Here is a 17,354-nt window from a genome sequence, read left to right as displayed (position 1 = left end):
TAAAACTAATGCTGTGGTAAATCATCAGCAACATTTTTTAGACCACCGAGAGAACCCCAAGGAACCAGATTCAATAGTAGCTCCAGACAATGTCCAATTACAAATAAGATCAGGAAAAAGACCATTAGAAATAGACGTGGAACAAGAGCTGGGAGAAGAGTACAGGCATCTAGAGAGAAGAAGGAAGAATTAGATAATGCTAGAACTGAGATTTTTAACTTAGCTGAAATTCCTTTGAGCAATAATGATATTCGCTTACTTAATAAGGGCTTGAATTTTGCACCCAAATCCAAACCTAATAAGTTTGAGACTTTTGTAGATGTACATAAGTATATAAGAAAACTGACTCTCAAAAGACACTATCTTAAAAATCCCATCAATAGAACTAATACACAAGTGGAACACATTCAGGCGTCAGATATAGAAACACTTAGAGTTCTACAGAATTTAGAAGAAGAGGGGAATATAAACCCAAACGATGGATATGATAATGGGGCTATGATCGATAATTTAGAAATAGAGGAACTTTTTAACATCTCCATACATGATTCGGGACCAGAAATTCAACATTCAAATTTCAAGGGTAAATCTACATTTAACCCCATAGGGTCTCAAGGGGAACAAATACCCCTCTTTACCAAATTGGTACTCAAAGATTTAGAGATGGCTTTTAAAAATGATGATAGTTTTATTAATAAACATAATGATAATCTGACAATTTTAGAAAGAAAGGCATTAGAGAATATCAGCAACAACAGGGACATTGTAATTCGCTCTGCCGATAAGGGCGGCGGAATTGTCATCCAAAAGAGAGATCATTACATGAGGGAAGCATTTAATCTCCTTAATGATACCTCTGTTTATAAAATTTTAAAATTTGACCCCACTATCACCTTTGGTAAGGATCTAGAGAAACTATTGATGAAAGCAAAATTAGATGGCATTTTAAATAATGATGAGTTCAGATTTGTATCTAATCCTTTTCCTACCACTTCTTTGTTTTACCATTTACCAAAGGTCCACAAAGATGCAGTCAACCCCCCGGGAAGACCTATTGTGTCCGGGATTGGCTCACTTTGTGACAACCTGTCTAAATATGTGGACTTTTATCTACAGCCTTTAGTGAGGAAAACGAAAGCCTTTCTGAAAGACACTCAGGAAGTGATAAGTAAATTTGAAGGGTTAGAGTGGGAACAGAACATGTTTTGGATAACGTGTGATGTTTCCGCCCTGTACACTTGCATCCCCCACAATTTGGGTGTTGAAGCAGTTGAATTGGAACTCACTAAGTCCAATTTTTCGCCTGAGCATGCTAAATTCTTGAGTGATAGTATTGGATTCATTTTGTCCCACAATTATTTTAAGTTTGAAGATTCAATTTATTTACAAACGAACGGGACCGCGATGGGGACGACCTTCGCGCCCTCATATGCGAATCTGTATATGAATCACTTTGAAAATAAGTACATCTGGGCTAAAAATGCCTTTGATAGCAATATTATACAATACAGTCGTTTTATCGATGATATCATCATTTTATGGCAGGGCAATGAATTGGAGATCCAGGACTTCTATGGTTACATTAATAATAATGAATTTAATTTGAAATTCACTGGGAATCATTCAAATGTGTCCATTGAATTCCTGGATGTAATTTTGTATAAAGATGAGTTCAATAAAATTGCAGTCACCAACTTTAGAAAGAAAACTGAAAGAAATAGTTTTATTGACTATTCCAGCGCACATAAAAAGAGCTGGAAACAAAACATCCCTTATAGCCAATTCCTCCGTATGCGTAGGAACTGTACTCATGAAAATAACTTCCAGTTAGAATCAGAAATAGTAGAAAACAAACTGATTAAAAAAGGCTACGATAAGAAACTGTTGGGAGATGCAAAAGCAAGAGCTTCACAAAAAGATAGGAAAGATTTATTGATAAAAAAGAAAACTGAAAATAGTGGTAACACATACCCAAAAAAGGAGCAAGGGGAGACAACTATAAGATTTATAACAACCTATAATGAGGGAGCAAAACAAATTAGAAAGATCCTCAATAAACATTGGTCCATCTTAAAGGCTGACCCCATTTTAGGAAGCCAATTAGGAGACAACCCAGAGTTAACATTTAAGAAAGGGAAAAATCTGAAAAATATTTTAGCCCCTAGCAGATTGAAAAAACCAATAGAGAATAGTAGTATTAATAACATCAGTTGGCTAACGGGTAAGAAAGGAACTTTTAAGTGTGGAAAGAAAAAATGTATTATGTGTCAACATATCAATAATTCTACTTCATTTATGAACTCTGATCATTCACAACAGTTTAACATCAAGATTAGGAGTAATTGTCATTCCACCTATGTAGTGTATCTCCTTGAGTGTGGGTGTGGCCTATATTATATAGGCCGCACGAAAAGAAAAATAAAAAGGAGAATATACGAGCATGTAAATAATATCAAAGAAAAATACCCCAAACACAGTGTGCCTAGACATTTTATGGATGCACACAATTGTGACCCTAGTAGTTTACGTGTACAGGTCATAGATTGGGTACCCCCCAATGAGGGAAACAGACTCCTCAAGTTACGTAAATTAGAAACCTTTTGGATCTATAAAATGAAATGTTTAACCCCATTGGGGATGAACATTGATATAGATGTGGCAGCACATATGTGAGAACAATACTTGGTGTACATTTAATATCTCTGTGCAATTGTATTAAGTAGGATGCTAGTATACTTAAATTAAAAATCTGTACTCAGTCATATACAAATAAGAGTTTTTAGTAAATAATCTAATGCTTGGTTTTATATAAATATGGTTCATTATTTTATTCCATGCATAGATTAATGGATATCTGGTTATAGTTAATTATTTTTAACATTGTTCACATGATTTTAAGTTTTTTTTATATACATCAACTTTTTAATATGATGAATTAATAATTATTTTATGTGTATGTTTTTAAGGAATTTTTATCTTGCAATTTTATGTATTTTTCAATGTATTGATCAGAAGCCAAATGGTTAAATCTGGATGTCACACAGGAAGGGGTGTGCTATCCTTTAACATGAGGAAAATACTGATTGGCTAATTTAAACTTTATATAGATTAACAACACAGGTTAAACTCACCTGTCCTCTTGAAAAAGCCCGTTCGTTAAACGGGGGAAACGCGTTGAGGTTAATATATACACCGTATAGGTGAAACTGTGAATTTACCTGTATTAAGTCGTTTGCTGTGGGGGTCCAGCTACCACTTGGAGGGCTTGTGGAGAGTGGTCCGGTCAGCATCGAATTATCTATATGCCTATTTTATCTGGAATCTTGTAAGTGCTATCCTATTTGTGTGTCAGTATTACTGTTGTTGAATAAACTCACTTGAATCCGGATGCGCTCTTTGTTCTTTCTTCCATGATCATCCGTCGCACACTGAAGATTGAATGCAAGTTACCCCATATTTATTGGGGTACCTTGGATTCCTATTGGTTAAAATTTTGAAATCAGCCAATAGGATGAGAGCTACTGAAATTGTAATGGCTGATTTGAACAGCCAATAGAATTTCAGTAGCTCTAATCCTATCGGCTGATTTCAAAATTTCAGCCAATAGGAATGCAAGGTACCCCAAATTGATTGCGGTACCTTGCATTAAATCTTCAGTGTACAACGGACATCGGATGAAGAGGAGTCTCCATGCCGCTGAGGACTGCCGCCATTAAGGACCATTGCTGAGGATCCACGCATCGGGGAAGACAGCTCCGCACATCCGCGCCACCTTTGTTCCGGATGAAAATATAAGATGATGGAGCCGCCTGGAAGAAGACCTTATCCGCCGGACTTCAGGAATGGTGAGTACCTATTTGGAGCTTTTTTTTTTATTTTTTGGGGTGGCTTTTTTTAGATTAGGTTTTTTTTGGGCTAGAAAAGAGCTGATTGCCATTTTAAGGGCGATGCCCATACAAATGCCCCTTTAGGGGCAATAGGTAGTTTATTTATTTTTTTAGTGTAAGGTTTTTTATTTTGGGGGGTTTGGTGGGGGGGTTTACTGTTTGTGTATTTTTTTATAGGGGTATTAGTTTAGGTTTAATTTTGATATTTTGGATTGCTTTGTTTATTTTTTTCTGTAATTTTACATTCTTTTTGGGTGTGCAATTTTTGGTTTTGGGTTTGTATTTTTTTTTTTTATTTTTTTTTTAAATAGACTGCCCCTGGGCTGGCTTATCGCCTAGTGTGTGTGTATGTATGTATGTATGTATGTATGTATATGTATGTCTGTGTGTGTTTATGTGCAAGTGCATGGGGAATTAATTTGTCATAATGATTGTAAAAAAAAAAAGCTTAGTAGCTTTATTTTCTAAACTACGCTATATTATTATTTTTATAATAATTAATGTATACGTTATGCTAATTAGCACAGCTGGTATTTTTCCAATAAAAATAGCTGTCCTTCAACCAATTAGTCTATTTTGGATGTGGATGCTACATTTGGGTGTGTAATTTGCTGCTTATTCTACTATAAACTGTTGGTCTGATTTAAATATCTACTTGTTAAGATGATGTGATAGATAAGAAATATATAACACCTCAGGGTAGCGCAGTACATCTGAAAATGGAAAATCCCTTCATGGTTCTGTAAGTAATAAACTCACTAATTTTTTTTAAAATAATTTTTTGTTTTATTATATTGCTCATTTTTTTAAATTAGCGGGGAGGTTTGTCAGGAAGAAGCTTTTCTGATTATAGGTTTGTGGATAATAATAAAACAATTTGGATGTGGATGCTATATTTGGTAATGTGTTAGACTGACAGCAGTTGACAACCATTCACTTTTATTTGCAAGTGTCTATTATAGGCAAATAAGGTGCTGTGTTATCGGTTTCTGATTGTGAATCACAGCCAGTTAGTTTAAATTTCATGTACATTTTGCAAGAGTTAAGGTGGTATGTTATAAGATGCCACATCTTTATTAATGCTATGTTACTGTTTCAGTTTCTGAGTTTTAAGACTACATTATTTTTTTTTTTTTTAAATCAAACTTCTATGATCTTTAAAGGGACACTGAACCCAAATTGTTTTCTTTCATGATTCAGATAGAGCAGTGTTTTTCAACCAGTGTGCCGTGGCCCACTAGTGTGCCGTGAGAGATCCTCAGGTGTGCCACGGCAGACTGACAACAGTGTGACATATTTTTTAAACTTTGCTTGTTTTTTACTCCCAGTGCAGGGGTAGTTTGTAGGAGGCATGGCATAACAGCACAATACATACAGTATGTGTGTGTTTGTGTGTATGTGTATATATATATGCTGTATTAGGCTACAATGTGTGATTTTTTTAAAATTTTGGGATGGTGGTGTGCCACAGGATTTTTTAATGTAAAAAAGTGTGCCACGGCAAAAAAAAGGTTAAAAATCACTGAGATAGAGCATGCAATTTTAAGCAACTTTCTAATTTACTCCTATTATCATTTTTTCTTTGTTCTTTTTCTATGTTTATTTGAAAAAGAAGGCATCTAAGCTATTTGTTTGGTTCAGGACCCTGGAAAGCACTTATTCATTGGTGGATGAATTTATCCACCAATCAGCAAGAACAACCCAGGTTGTTCACCAAAAATGGGCCGGCATCTAAACTTACATTTTTGCATTTCAAATAAAGATACCAAGAGAATACAGAAAATTTGATAATAGGAGTAAATTAGAAAGTTGCTTAAAATTGCATGCTCTATCTGAATCACAAAAGAAAAAAAATTGGGTTAAGTCTCCCTTTAATATAAATTGGCTGCATTTCAGATACTTACTGTAACTATTTCTAGATGGTAAATAAAATAAAAAAACCCTGTGATTATTAGTTTTTCTTAACTTTTTTCCCCCCAACTATGATTACAACTGGAGGATCTTTAGCGAAAATTGTTCTTTATTTTTTTTGTAGGTGGAACACCTAGCGCAAGGAGCTTGTGGCTATCTGTAGATCCTGACATTCAGAAAAAACGTTTCTACACGTGTTTGTCGTGTTTTCATGCAGAGAATGCTGCAGACGAACTGAGGGCTTTAAAAGAACCACACGCAGCTGTCTGTTGCCTGCTGATATATCTGACTCTGCAGGTATAGCTTTTATAAGGACCTATTTTACAGAGGTGCAGTCAAATGTTACTTGCTTATGTAGATGATAATAATAATGACAGGCTTCACTGTCAGGCAAGAGTGTCACATAAGCAGCTTGGGGTGTAATTGACAGTAAATATATCCAGGGTTTATGTACAGAGAAAGAAATGGAAGGGCAGACAAAAGTACTGAATCTCGCTTTGTGACTTTGGGTCTTAGGTTACACACCCAGGTGCACAAATCATAAAAGAGTTAACAATGGCCAATGAAGAGGCCCCGTGTCATTTCTTTTAGACTTTTCATAGGTGACACAACCAGGTGCACAAATCATGAGTGTTAAAGGGACATGAAACCAACATATTTCTTTTGTGATATATATGGAGAATACAATTTTAAACAACTTTCCAGTTTGCTTCTAGTATCTAGTTTGCTTCATTCTCTTGGAATTGCTTGTTGAAGACGCAGCAATGCACTACTGGAAGCCACGAAATCAGCAGCTCTGAGCATACCTAGGTATCCTAGGTATCTGCATCACAAAATAAAAATATTGGGTTTCATGTCCCTTTTAACAGAGGCCTCGTGTCATTTTTTTAGAATTTGTTTCTGATTGCTTAGGTAACTCCTAGGTAAATAAATCCAGGCTATTGCTTTAGTATTTTCACAGTTTTACAAGCATTTCAGTTGGCCTGACCCCTATTACATGGCTCAAATTTTCATAAACATCCACTTTAAAAGTTGGCAGAGGATGTATCGTGTTTACAGCTAAAACTCATCTTTCCTTCTGTAAAGTTTACTAAACCTCTAAGATAGGTATTGCTAAAGTGCAGGACTCTATTAGGCTTTGGAGTAGTAAACAGATTTAGACAGGATGTATGTAGAAAACAAAACACTAAAAATCCCTAGCAACATGTTACTGTTTCTATTAGGAAAGTTTATATTTATTTAAAACTAGCAATTTTCTTGATGAAGCCTAATTACATTGTATTAATTAAAGGGACATTAAGCACTAAATAAATGCTAGATAGAATGATGCAATCAAAGAAAAGATTAGTCTGAGAATAATATGTAGATGTATTTTTTTTAGTTTCATTTGTTGTTTAAATACTGACAACAGTGTAAAGTTTTAGTGTCTATGAAACAATAGGAGCTGCAATGTTGTAACTTAGGTTACTTTTCTTCCTAATGGGAAAGAGTCCACAGCTGCATTAATTACTTTTGGGAAATAAGAACCTGGCCACCAGGAGGAGGCAAAGACACCCCAGCCAAAAGCTTAAATACTCCTCCCACTTCTCTCATCCCCCAGTCATTCTTTGCCTTTCGTCACAGGAGGTGGCAGAGGTGTGCCGGAAAATCGGAGGTCTCTTATGAGGGGTTCTACCCTACGCTATGGGACAGGAGTTTAAGTAGCCCTTCAAGCTTCTCAGTTGAGGGGCATAGGTGAATGTTAGAGTCCGGAGATGCAGAGGGAGCTTCCCTTTGCGACACCATCCCGACTCATATTAACAGCTCCTTTATCAATCGGCGTTGACGAGTTTCGCAGATTGTGTTTTTCTCTCAAGTCCATGTCAGGAGCACAGCTACCACCTGTCACACTTGAAGTGTTCCTGTTCCACTGCGTAGATTATGGTAAGATCGTTTTATTTTTATATAATGATAACACAGAATACAGGGCCACAGTGTGGCACCTTTTTATCTTTATAGAATCAAGGGTTAATATCTTCTTAGGGGGATTATTGAACAGGGGGGAATAATAATCTTATGTGTTTATTTGATTTTATGCTGCTTTATGTGTGAGATGTTATAGGCTCATAGGCTGTTATGGAATATACAGGTTTCACTTTCACTTTGAGAGCCATGCAGCTTACAAGCTTGGCGCACTTTTTCTCATAGCAGGGACGGTCCTGCATTGTGCACCATGTGATTCATTCCCTCTTCGTGACTGGATCATACATCTCTGTACTGTGAGTGCCTCAGCCATTCGGGTATAGAGGTGCCGTTATATTATTATATAAAAAAAAAGATGTTTTATCTCTAGTTCTCCAGTTATTGCACTAGTGATGGAGGATTCGGTTTCTTTAGAGGGCACTCCCTCTATTCCTAAAGAACAATTCCTGTTTATATGGTGAGGAGGCCCTAGTGCCCCCTCTCAATGATGTTCCATATGCCTTGATAATGTGATAATATCAAACATGTTTGATACCGTGCACCTCTCAGGGTTATCGTTCAGTGAGGTGTGTACCCTACATTGTTATCTCTATACACATGCAATTTTCCCATAGCATTGCTGATCCTCCATCTGGAGGGGGGCTTTTTTCTACAGACGTTACTGCGCAGTCCAGACGGCGATGTCTGCGGCCTTAATGCTTTACTTCACCCTGCTAAGCGCAAGCATTAGGTTACATATAGCACTCCTTCCCAGAGTACATGAAATATTTTTGGGATTTAACTGAGAGGGTTATCCGAGGATTAAGTTCTTTCTGAGACTTTAGAGTATGAACTTTCGGGGTCAGAGTCTGCTGCCTCTAAACCTCCAGCTGTGGAGGAACCAGACTTTAGTTTTAGTAATTTGCACTTTCTTCTAAAGGAAGTTTTTGGCAAATTCAGGGGTTCCAGAGGTCATATTGCCTGATAAACCTTTAATTCCTAAATTGAATAGAGTTGAGGACAGGGTGGTGCCTTCACTTCCCTGCTCCTGTTGTCCCGGGTATTCCACCTTGGTTAGTACAGTTCCCTGCGGGTGCGACTGTCCCTGAGTGTTGTGCCTTTTGTTACAGAATTGCGTGCCTTCGCGTGTTACTCTGATATGTTTTTCAGTAATTGAATGACCCTATCCTTATCGGAAACGGGAATACTCAGTCTGTTTTTTGAATGACGCACCTCATTAGACATGTGGGGATGATGTGATTTCCTGATTGTTGATGTATTGAGATCTTTCCCAGTTTTTGGAAGATCAGGGCTCCGTTTTGGCTGGTCATGCGGTATTCTATTTTCATCCGATAGGATGTCCTGTCTGTTTCCTTCTTCCCCTCTGAGGGAGGATTTATGCGGCTCGGCGGTTAGGACCCGGATTGCAGGCTGGTCCTGTTTGGATTCAGTTTCTGTCTGGTAGGTGTTCAGACACGTGGCGCCGCTCTGCTTGGCTGGTCCGGTAGAGACGCTGAGTGCTCATGTTATCATCTGTGTTCAACTAAGCATTCTAGAGGACCGGTGGGTCCGTGAGGCAGGAAGGATTGTCTCATTTCTTATAGCCTTCAATTGGGATGACTGGGTCAGTGGAGTTCCGCTGCGTCTCTCTCTCTTGTGTCTGGGGTTGTCAGACCCTAGAACTCCTTCCCATGTAGTGGAGGGTTGGAGGGCTTTGCACCCTCTTGCTGCTGAGTTGGGTGGTTTGGCCTTTTTCTTTTGAGGCACTGGGAATTGTCCTTCTGGACTTAGTTCTCAGCAGCTAGTAGTTTGTTGGGTAGTTCAGCTGCCTTGCAGCGGATGGGTTGCAGAATGTGACCAGCTGCAGCTATTGCACATTGACTGTGTACTGTATAGCTGTCTTTAGGAGACCTTTTGGTCTTCCTCCGTTGTCTCCATGTGGGTTAGGTCTCCTTTTAGGGACTTGGGTTCCCCTCCAAGAGATGGTTATTCACTGTTAGTGACACTTGGCGTAGTCTCTGGGCTCTGCTCGGAGCTGGGGATGCTGTGTGTCCTTTTCTCTTTGTGATCCTCTGATTGGATGGAGGTGATGCGGAGACCAGCCTTTGCTCAAGTGATTTTGGCCTCGAGGTATCCCCTTGCTTGTTGTCCTGTGGCTGTTTGGAAGTCTATGGGCTCTAGTGTCGTTGTACAACTTTTAACGCCTTAGCTCCTTTGGAGCATTGGACTTTGGCAAGGAGTGGTCTCTTCCTTTGGTCGGGACTTGCGAGTTATCTCATTATGCGGGTTGACCTGGATATTGCATTTTTATCTCCCTGTGGTCTGGTTTTTTTATATCAGACGGGGTTTTAAGGTTTCGGATATTGTTTGTTTAAACAATTGGGGGCTCGGACCTGTTTTCTCCCTGGTACTTCCGGTTGCTGAGGCTTCGCTCAGTGTTTTCCCATGTGTAGGTGTTGCTGGTTCGGGGTTGCTAGGAATCTGGGCTATGTCCTTTTCTTAGACTAATTAACCTGGTCATGGTTGGCCAGGTTTTCTGAGTGCTGATGCTCATTGGGCTTGACTTTCGCCTTCGTAACCTTATTGATTCACTGCTCTGCAGGCGAATGGGTTTACAGTATCACTGCTGTAGCTATTGCACATTGGATGTGCGTTGGCAAGCTAATTCCTTAGGGGGATTCCTTCCAAGTTCATCTGCGTTGGAAATTAATCTCTCCTTTAGCCTGTGGCTTCCTATCTTGGGGGCAGGTGCTTTGCCTTTTTGGCCCTATCCCTTTTCTTAGGGTGGGGGCTTATTCTCCTCCTTATGGAGGTGTGGTCCCTTTTCTTAAGGATTCTCCTGGATTCAGGAGGTTGGAACTAAGAGTTAACCTTTCAGAGAGGAATGTTTCTCTCTGGGTTGTTACTTTCCATCTGGAAGTCTTGCTGGCTCCGTGTTGAGTCTATGATGGGCCTTTTGTTAGATTCCTTTGGGTCTATGGCCTTGTCGTTTGTTTCTAAGGAGTCGGGTTGGCACCCGTTCTCTTTTGGGATGGTTGTGGCCATTCTTCCGCTCTTTTTTGAGCTGGGGTTGGGGTTCTTCTGTTTCCCTGTTTCAAGGCCTACCGATGCTTGGGCCGGTTGGGAGTGGGTTTTGAGATGCGTTGTCATCTTTGGGATCTAGTTTGGCATAGTAGCTAGTTCCCTGGGTTTACAAGCGGAGGGTCCCGGGTTACCATTCACCTTTGGGTTCTGGGTGTAACCGCTCTCTCTCTTGGGGGTGCAGTGGGTTTCGATGAGGTTATGTGCTTCCCCTTTTGGAGCCCTGTGTGTAGGTCTAGCAGCTTGATTGCCTAGAGTGTGCCCTCTGTCTGGTAGTTCTCCTTTCTGCAATCTGTTTTCTTGCTGGCCGCTTTTTACTTCTCAGCAACTATTCTTCTGTGTCATCCTGATGATGGCTGCGTGTTCTTGACTCAGGGTTTTTTGTCTGGGTCTGTTATACATTCTTTTTTTGTCTGAATACTGTAGTTTTCTTAGTTCTGACGATGTGAGGACTCCGTCTTCAGTCGTCTTTTGGTGCATTTGCACGATGTTGAGAGAGAGGTTTCTCTGTTTCGAGGCCTGGTCCTAAACCTCTGGTTTCTGCTTGGTCTGGGCGTAGCCTCCCCTTGTCTGTTAGGACCCATTTGGGTCTTTGTGAGCTGGGCTCGCTATTGGGGGGTTTTCTTTTATGGATTTTGTGGTGACATTTTGGTTCCCCTGCGGTTCTTCCTTGCCTTATCCCTGGGGGAGTTTAGGCTGGTGTTCCCCTCGCTAGTGAGTGGTGAGGGACTGCCTGTTGGGCGACGGTTCTCCTGGAGGACTGTTGGCTCAGTTGAGTCCGATTTTGCAGTCTCTAGCTAGGCTTCTGGACAATCTGCAGGTCAGTGTCCTTGGGGCCTTTCCTTTTTCAAGGTTTCTCGGCTTCGGACGAAGCAGGGTTTTTGTGGGGTAGTGGTTTCTGTCCTGGTGCCCTCGGAATGGGCCGCCTATTGTACCCTCCCGTTTTCGCATTCAGTGTCCTCTTTAGCTTGGGTATAGTTTTCCCAAAAGTAATGAATGCGGCTGTTGGCTCTTTCCCATTAGAAAGAAAAACATAAATTATGCTTACCTGATAATTTTATTTTCTTCCGTGGGAAAGAGTCCACAGCCCCCCGCCCGTTTTTTAATGTGGGACATCTTAGTTGTATTCTTCTGGCACCTTTTCACCCTGATATTTCTTCTACGGTTCCTTGTTCCTCTGCAGAATGACTGGGGGATGAGGGAAGTTGGAGAAGTATTTAAGCCTTTGGCTGGGGTGTCTTTGCCTCCTCCTGGTGGCCAGATTCTTATTTCCCAAAAGTAATGAATGCGGCTGTGGACTCTTTCCCACGGAAGAAAATAAAATTATCAGGTAAGCATAATTTATGTTGTCTCTGCTGTGGCCAATAAGGGACAGTTATAAATAGGTCACTAGAGTGTGCAGCCAATGGCTGTGTGGAATAAAACTGTGTTCTGCACATCCGTTGCGAACAGGAACTGAAAAACTCACAATTTCTGAATGGAATTACAGGAAAAAGGGACAAAATAAATAATGAAAGTATATTGTAGAGTTATATATATATCATTTTATATCATTTTATATTACCATATCCAATTTCAACATTCTTTAAACCGTTACCCTCATATTTTTTTTTTAACTTGTATATTAGTAAAATACTATTTTTCTTAAATCTAAAACACAGGAAAAGTGCAAAGGAGAAAACAAAATCCTATGGTACAGACAATAAATTTTATTGAGGCAAGTAAAAAGCTCATTCACAGGATAATAAAACAATTGTGCATAAAAAAATATACAGTATATCGCACCATTATCCACACAACAAAGTCTGGAATGTCCCAACTCACTGTGTGATGTCACCATCAGAAATCCTAGCTGATCTCCACTTACAATGGATACCTTCAGACCATGGATGATGGACCTCCCACACTTGAGGGACCCTCAACCAGTTTATCAACCAATTCTTGTTGCTTTTTCAATTCAAAAATACATATATTGATTAGGAAAACTAGAGTTATCACATTTCATTTTTTTTTTTTTAAATAAACACGGTGCTATTATTTTAACCATTTTGCTCACATGGAGGGGGGGTGAGTTTGTTTTAGTGAGGGAAACACCTCTGACACTAGGAAGACGCTAATGATCTTTAGCTGAATACGGTAACTGAATAAATGTCACTTATACAGTTCGGGTGAATAATCAGAAAAAACTTTTGTATCCAGTGAAATGCTTGTACTAGAACATTATTTCACTAGAGCGTAGCTCTTCTTTTTAATGTGTCATCATATTTGCAAATATATAATACATGTAATGGGATTGTATTACTACCCTTTAGAAATATGAGCCACTGTTTTTCTGTTTGCTACTCTTTTAGCTAGATCAGTAGATACTGATTTTTTTTAAAGGGGCGTGAAAGTAAAAAAACAAACAAAAAAACTTTAAACTTACTTTATCCTCTTGATATCCTTTGTTGAAAAGCATAACTAGGTAGGCTTAGATACAGCAATGCACTACTTGGAGACAGTTGGTGATTGGTTGCTATGCACATTCTTCTTTAACAAACATAATGGCAACAAAAAACAAAACACATATATATATATATTTTTTTAAACAAAAGAATATCCCTTGTTTGCTGTTTGTTTTTACTAAGTCTTCAGACACCGATTTTGTTTAATTCTCTCAGATCACAATCATTAAAGTTAGCTCCCTGTGGTTAAGTGTACACAAGCTTTAACTAGGACATTCATAGATGAATGAAGTAAAAATAGAAATAAACTTTATTTACAGTTAGCAAACCAAACAGCATGCACAAATGGGTAATTATCCTGATTCAAAGATGCCCACACTCACACCTTTCCATATGCTAAATAAGCCCAGAACTTCTTGCTCAATTAACAGGAAAAATAAAGTGTGTGTTGGGTGGAGGTAGGGTGAGTAATGAACAACACAAGCCCCCAGTTAGCTGGAAATAGGCTTTATCTGCATTTCTGTAGGTGGCATGTGGTAAGATCTTTAGAACCTGCCCCTGCAGCTAAGCAATTGAGTGTCTGTCTGAGACCTATTTATAAAGAAAACAGTACTATTTTTTTTTTCTCTCCATGAGTTACAGCTGTGATTTTTTTTTTTTTTATCTTCTTCTGATCATCAGGTGGAGACCCTCAGTCTGAAGGACGTAGAAGCTTTTTTGGCCCAAGTTCTGTGCTTTGGAAGGAAATCAGTTGCTCAACTAAAGAGCTTACAGGTACAGACTCAGTGTATCCATAAGCACCATGATAATCTAATCATGGCCTCCCCTTCTGCAGACTAGCTTTTTGATTGATCATAAATAAGAAAATAATTACACAGTAGATTAGCAGATTGAAGGCTACATCACACACTTACTTGTTCTACAGTATTTTCTTATGCAAATGGTTTTAAACTGTACCTAAACTTATTTAATGTCTGTAATGAAAATAGATTTAACGAGTGCACCCTGTTACTTATAAAATAACGTATTTAGGGCTTTATTACAAGTGGCAAGCAAACGTTTGCACGAGGGTTTTCGCTATCGTTTGCGTGCAGGTTAAATTACAAGATGAGCGCAATTGCGAGTTACGCTAGAATGATTACCGTGATCTCAGAGCTGTGGTTAACTGTTGCGTGAGTCAAAAAAGTGTCACAAAAATTACATTACAAAGTGCAGTTACACTCATAATAACACTGTCCAATAAAAATTATTTTTAAAAAAATTGCACTAAAAAGTTATAAGGGCTCAAAGATATGAGATCTCATGTGTTAGAAAAAAAGGCAGGAAAAGGACTATATATGTCTATATATGTGTACATATGTATTTATATGTGTATATATGTATTTACAGATGTGTGTGTGTGTATGTATATATATATATATATAAAAACAAATATGTCTGAATAGCTAACACATAATATGCTGTCGCTATTTACTTTTATCAATTTTGAGAAGTGCATTTAAAAGTTAATAGTTGCCATATTAACTTGTCTATTGTTACATATATCTTATAATATTTAGAAGTATTACATGTGTGCTTTCATTAGCCTATGTTACACATTGGATAATTGTAGTCAGTCATGTGGATCCAGGTATCCAATCAGGTTTTAGATTATGAAAATCTTGCTAGTAAGTTTAGCCTTAAATAGGTGGCTGTGCTGATCCTCAGGTAAGCAGTGAACAAGTGCGCAAACGCACGAAACATGTCTGCATGAGGATCAGCTCACCAACCTGATTGTTTGAGTCACTGCTGGCTTGTCTTGTAGGACATTGTGTTACATGTCCTTTTTATATTTTTTGGAATAAAAGTTGTTTTTACCGTTATCTCCTGCCTGGAATATACTTTCTTCAGTTTTCTCCAGAATATTTGAGCGCAACTTCTCTTCTTTGTATATTATATAAACAAATACATATGTACACACATAAGACACATATATGTATGTATATATATATATATATATATATATATATATATATATATATATGTGCATTGGAGCACTTTGCCGTTCGGTAGATGAAAACATGTAAAAGTATATTTATGCAATATTCATATTTTCATGACTTGCACATATTATAATTTGCGATCGGGCTTGCGTGTATTATAATATGCGATCGGGTATGTGCAAATGAAAAAAATGCGATAATGCTTGAGCGCAAGTCAGGTGCTTTTTCTACTTTGTTTCAGCATTGTCTTGTATAGGGGAATATGTTATTGTTTGCTTGACAGTCTATCGGCTAGATTACGAGTCTTGCGTTAACCTTAAAAAGCAGCGTTGAGGGGTCCCAACGCTGCTTTTTAATGCCCGCTGGTATTATGAGTCAGGCAGGAGAGGACCTACCGCTCACTTTTTTTCTGCGATTTTAGCTTACCGCAAATCCCCTTATGTCAATTGCGTATCCTATCTTTTTAATGGGATTTTCCCAACGCCGGTATTACGATCGCCTGAAAAAGTGAGCGGTAGACCCTCTCCTGGCAAGACTCCTACCGCATATAAAAGTCAGTAGTTAAGAGTTTTATGAGCTAACGCCGTAACAAAAAACTCTTAACTAAAGTGCTAAAAAGTACACTAACACCCGTAAACTACCTATTAACCCCTCAACTGAGCCCCCCCACATCGCAAACACTTAAATAAAATGTTTAACCCCTAATCTGCCGACCGGACATCACTTCCACTTTAATAAATGTATTAACCCCTAAACCGCAGCACTCCCACCTCGCAAACACTAGTTAAATTTTATTAACCCCTAATCTGCCGTCCCTAACATCGCCGACACATACCTACATTTATCAACCCCTTATCTGCCAACCCCAATGTCACCGCTACTATATTAAATTTATTAACCCCTAAATCTAACCCTAACCCTAACCCCCCTAACTTAAATATAATTTAAATAAAACAAAATTAAATTACTACAATTAAATAAATTAATCCTATTTAAAACTAAATACTTACCTATAAAATAAACCCTAAGATAGCTACAATATAATTAATAATTACATTGTAGCCATCTTAGGGTTTATTTTTATTTTACAGGCAACTTTGTATTTATTTTAACTAGGTACAATAGTTATTAAATAGTTATTAACTATTTAATAACTACCTAGCTAAAATAAGTACAAAAGTACCTGTAAAATAAACCCTAACCTAAGTTACAATTACACCTAACACTACACTATAATTAAACTAATTACCTAAACTACCTACAATTAATTACAATTAAATAAACTAAATTACGGAAAAAAACTCCACTAAATTACAGAAAATAAAAAAAGAATTACAAGAATTTTAAACTAATTACACCTAATCTAATCCCCTTAATAAAATAAAAAAGCACCCCAAAATAATAAAATTCCCTACCCTATACTAAATTACAAATAGCCCTTAAAATGGCCTTTTGCGGGGCATTGCCCCAAAGTAATCAGCTCTTTAACCTGTAAAAAAAAAATACAATACCCCCCCAACATTAAAACCCACCACCCACACACCCAACCCTACTCTAAAACCCACCCAATCCCCCCTTAAAAAAACTAAATACTGATAATGTATTACTCTTATTGCTAAAAGGACATTAAAGGGACAGTCTAGTCAAAATGAAACTTGCATGATTCATATAGGACATACAATTTTAAACAACTTTCCAATTTACTATTATCATCAAATTTGTTTTGTTTTCTTGGTATTCCTTGACGAAAGCTAAACCTAGGTAGGCTGATATGCTGATTTCTAAGCCCTTGAAGGCCACCTCTTATCTCAGAACATTTTGATAGTTTTCCACAGCTAGTCAGCACTAGTTAATGTGCGCCATTTAGATAACTGTGCTCATTCCCGTGGAGTTATTTAGGAGTCAGATTGGCTAAAATACAGTTTTAAATAAGCAGTAGAATATTTTCTGGAAAATTTCAAAGTTAATCCAAATTTCCCTCCCCCCATATCATGTAACATTCAATCGCAGAATGCACATACATAATATACTGTGCACCTTTTCATATTTTCAGTGGGAGCTGGAGCTTCAGAAAGTGTATATATAAAAATAATGCGCACAATTTGATA

At 38.1% G+C, this 17,354-nt stretch overlaps 1 protein-coding gene across 2 annotated transcripts in view; it reads left to right on the top strand.

The window, feature by feature from the left end:
- Nucleotides 1-17,354, top strand: part of FAM120B (family with sequence similarity 120B) — a 434,786-nt gene that overhangs the window by 99,864 nt on the left and 317,568 nt on the right. For both annotated transcript variants that reach the window (XM_053710825.1, XM_053710826.1), the window contains 2 exons: nucleotides 5,923-6,095; nucleotides 13,946-14,038. In XM_053710825.1, the coding sequence (XP_053566800.1) occupies nucleotides 5,923-6,095; nucleotides 13,946-14,038 (266 nt within the window). The remainder of the gene's footprint in view (nucleotides 1-5,922; nucleotides 6,096-13,945; nucleotides 14,039-17,354) is intronic.

The sequence above is a fragment of the Bombina bombina genome, chromosome 4 (assembly GCF_027579735.1).
Source record: "Bombina bombina isolate aBomBom1 chromosome 4, aBomBom1.pri, whole genome shotgun sequence".
NCBI classification, from domain to species: Eukaryota; Metazoa; Chordata; class Amphibia; order Anura; family Bombinatoridae; genus Bombina; species Bombina bombina.
The sequence above is the reverse complement of the archived record's forward strand: the minus strand, read 5'-3'. Positions and strand labels throughout refer to the sequence as shown.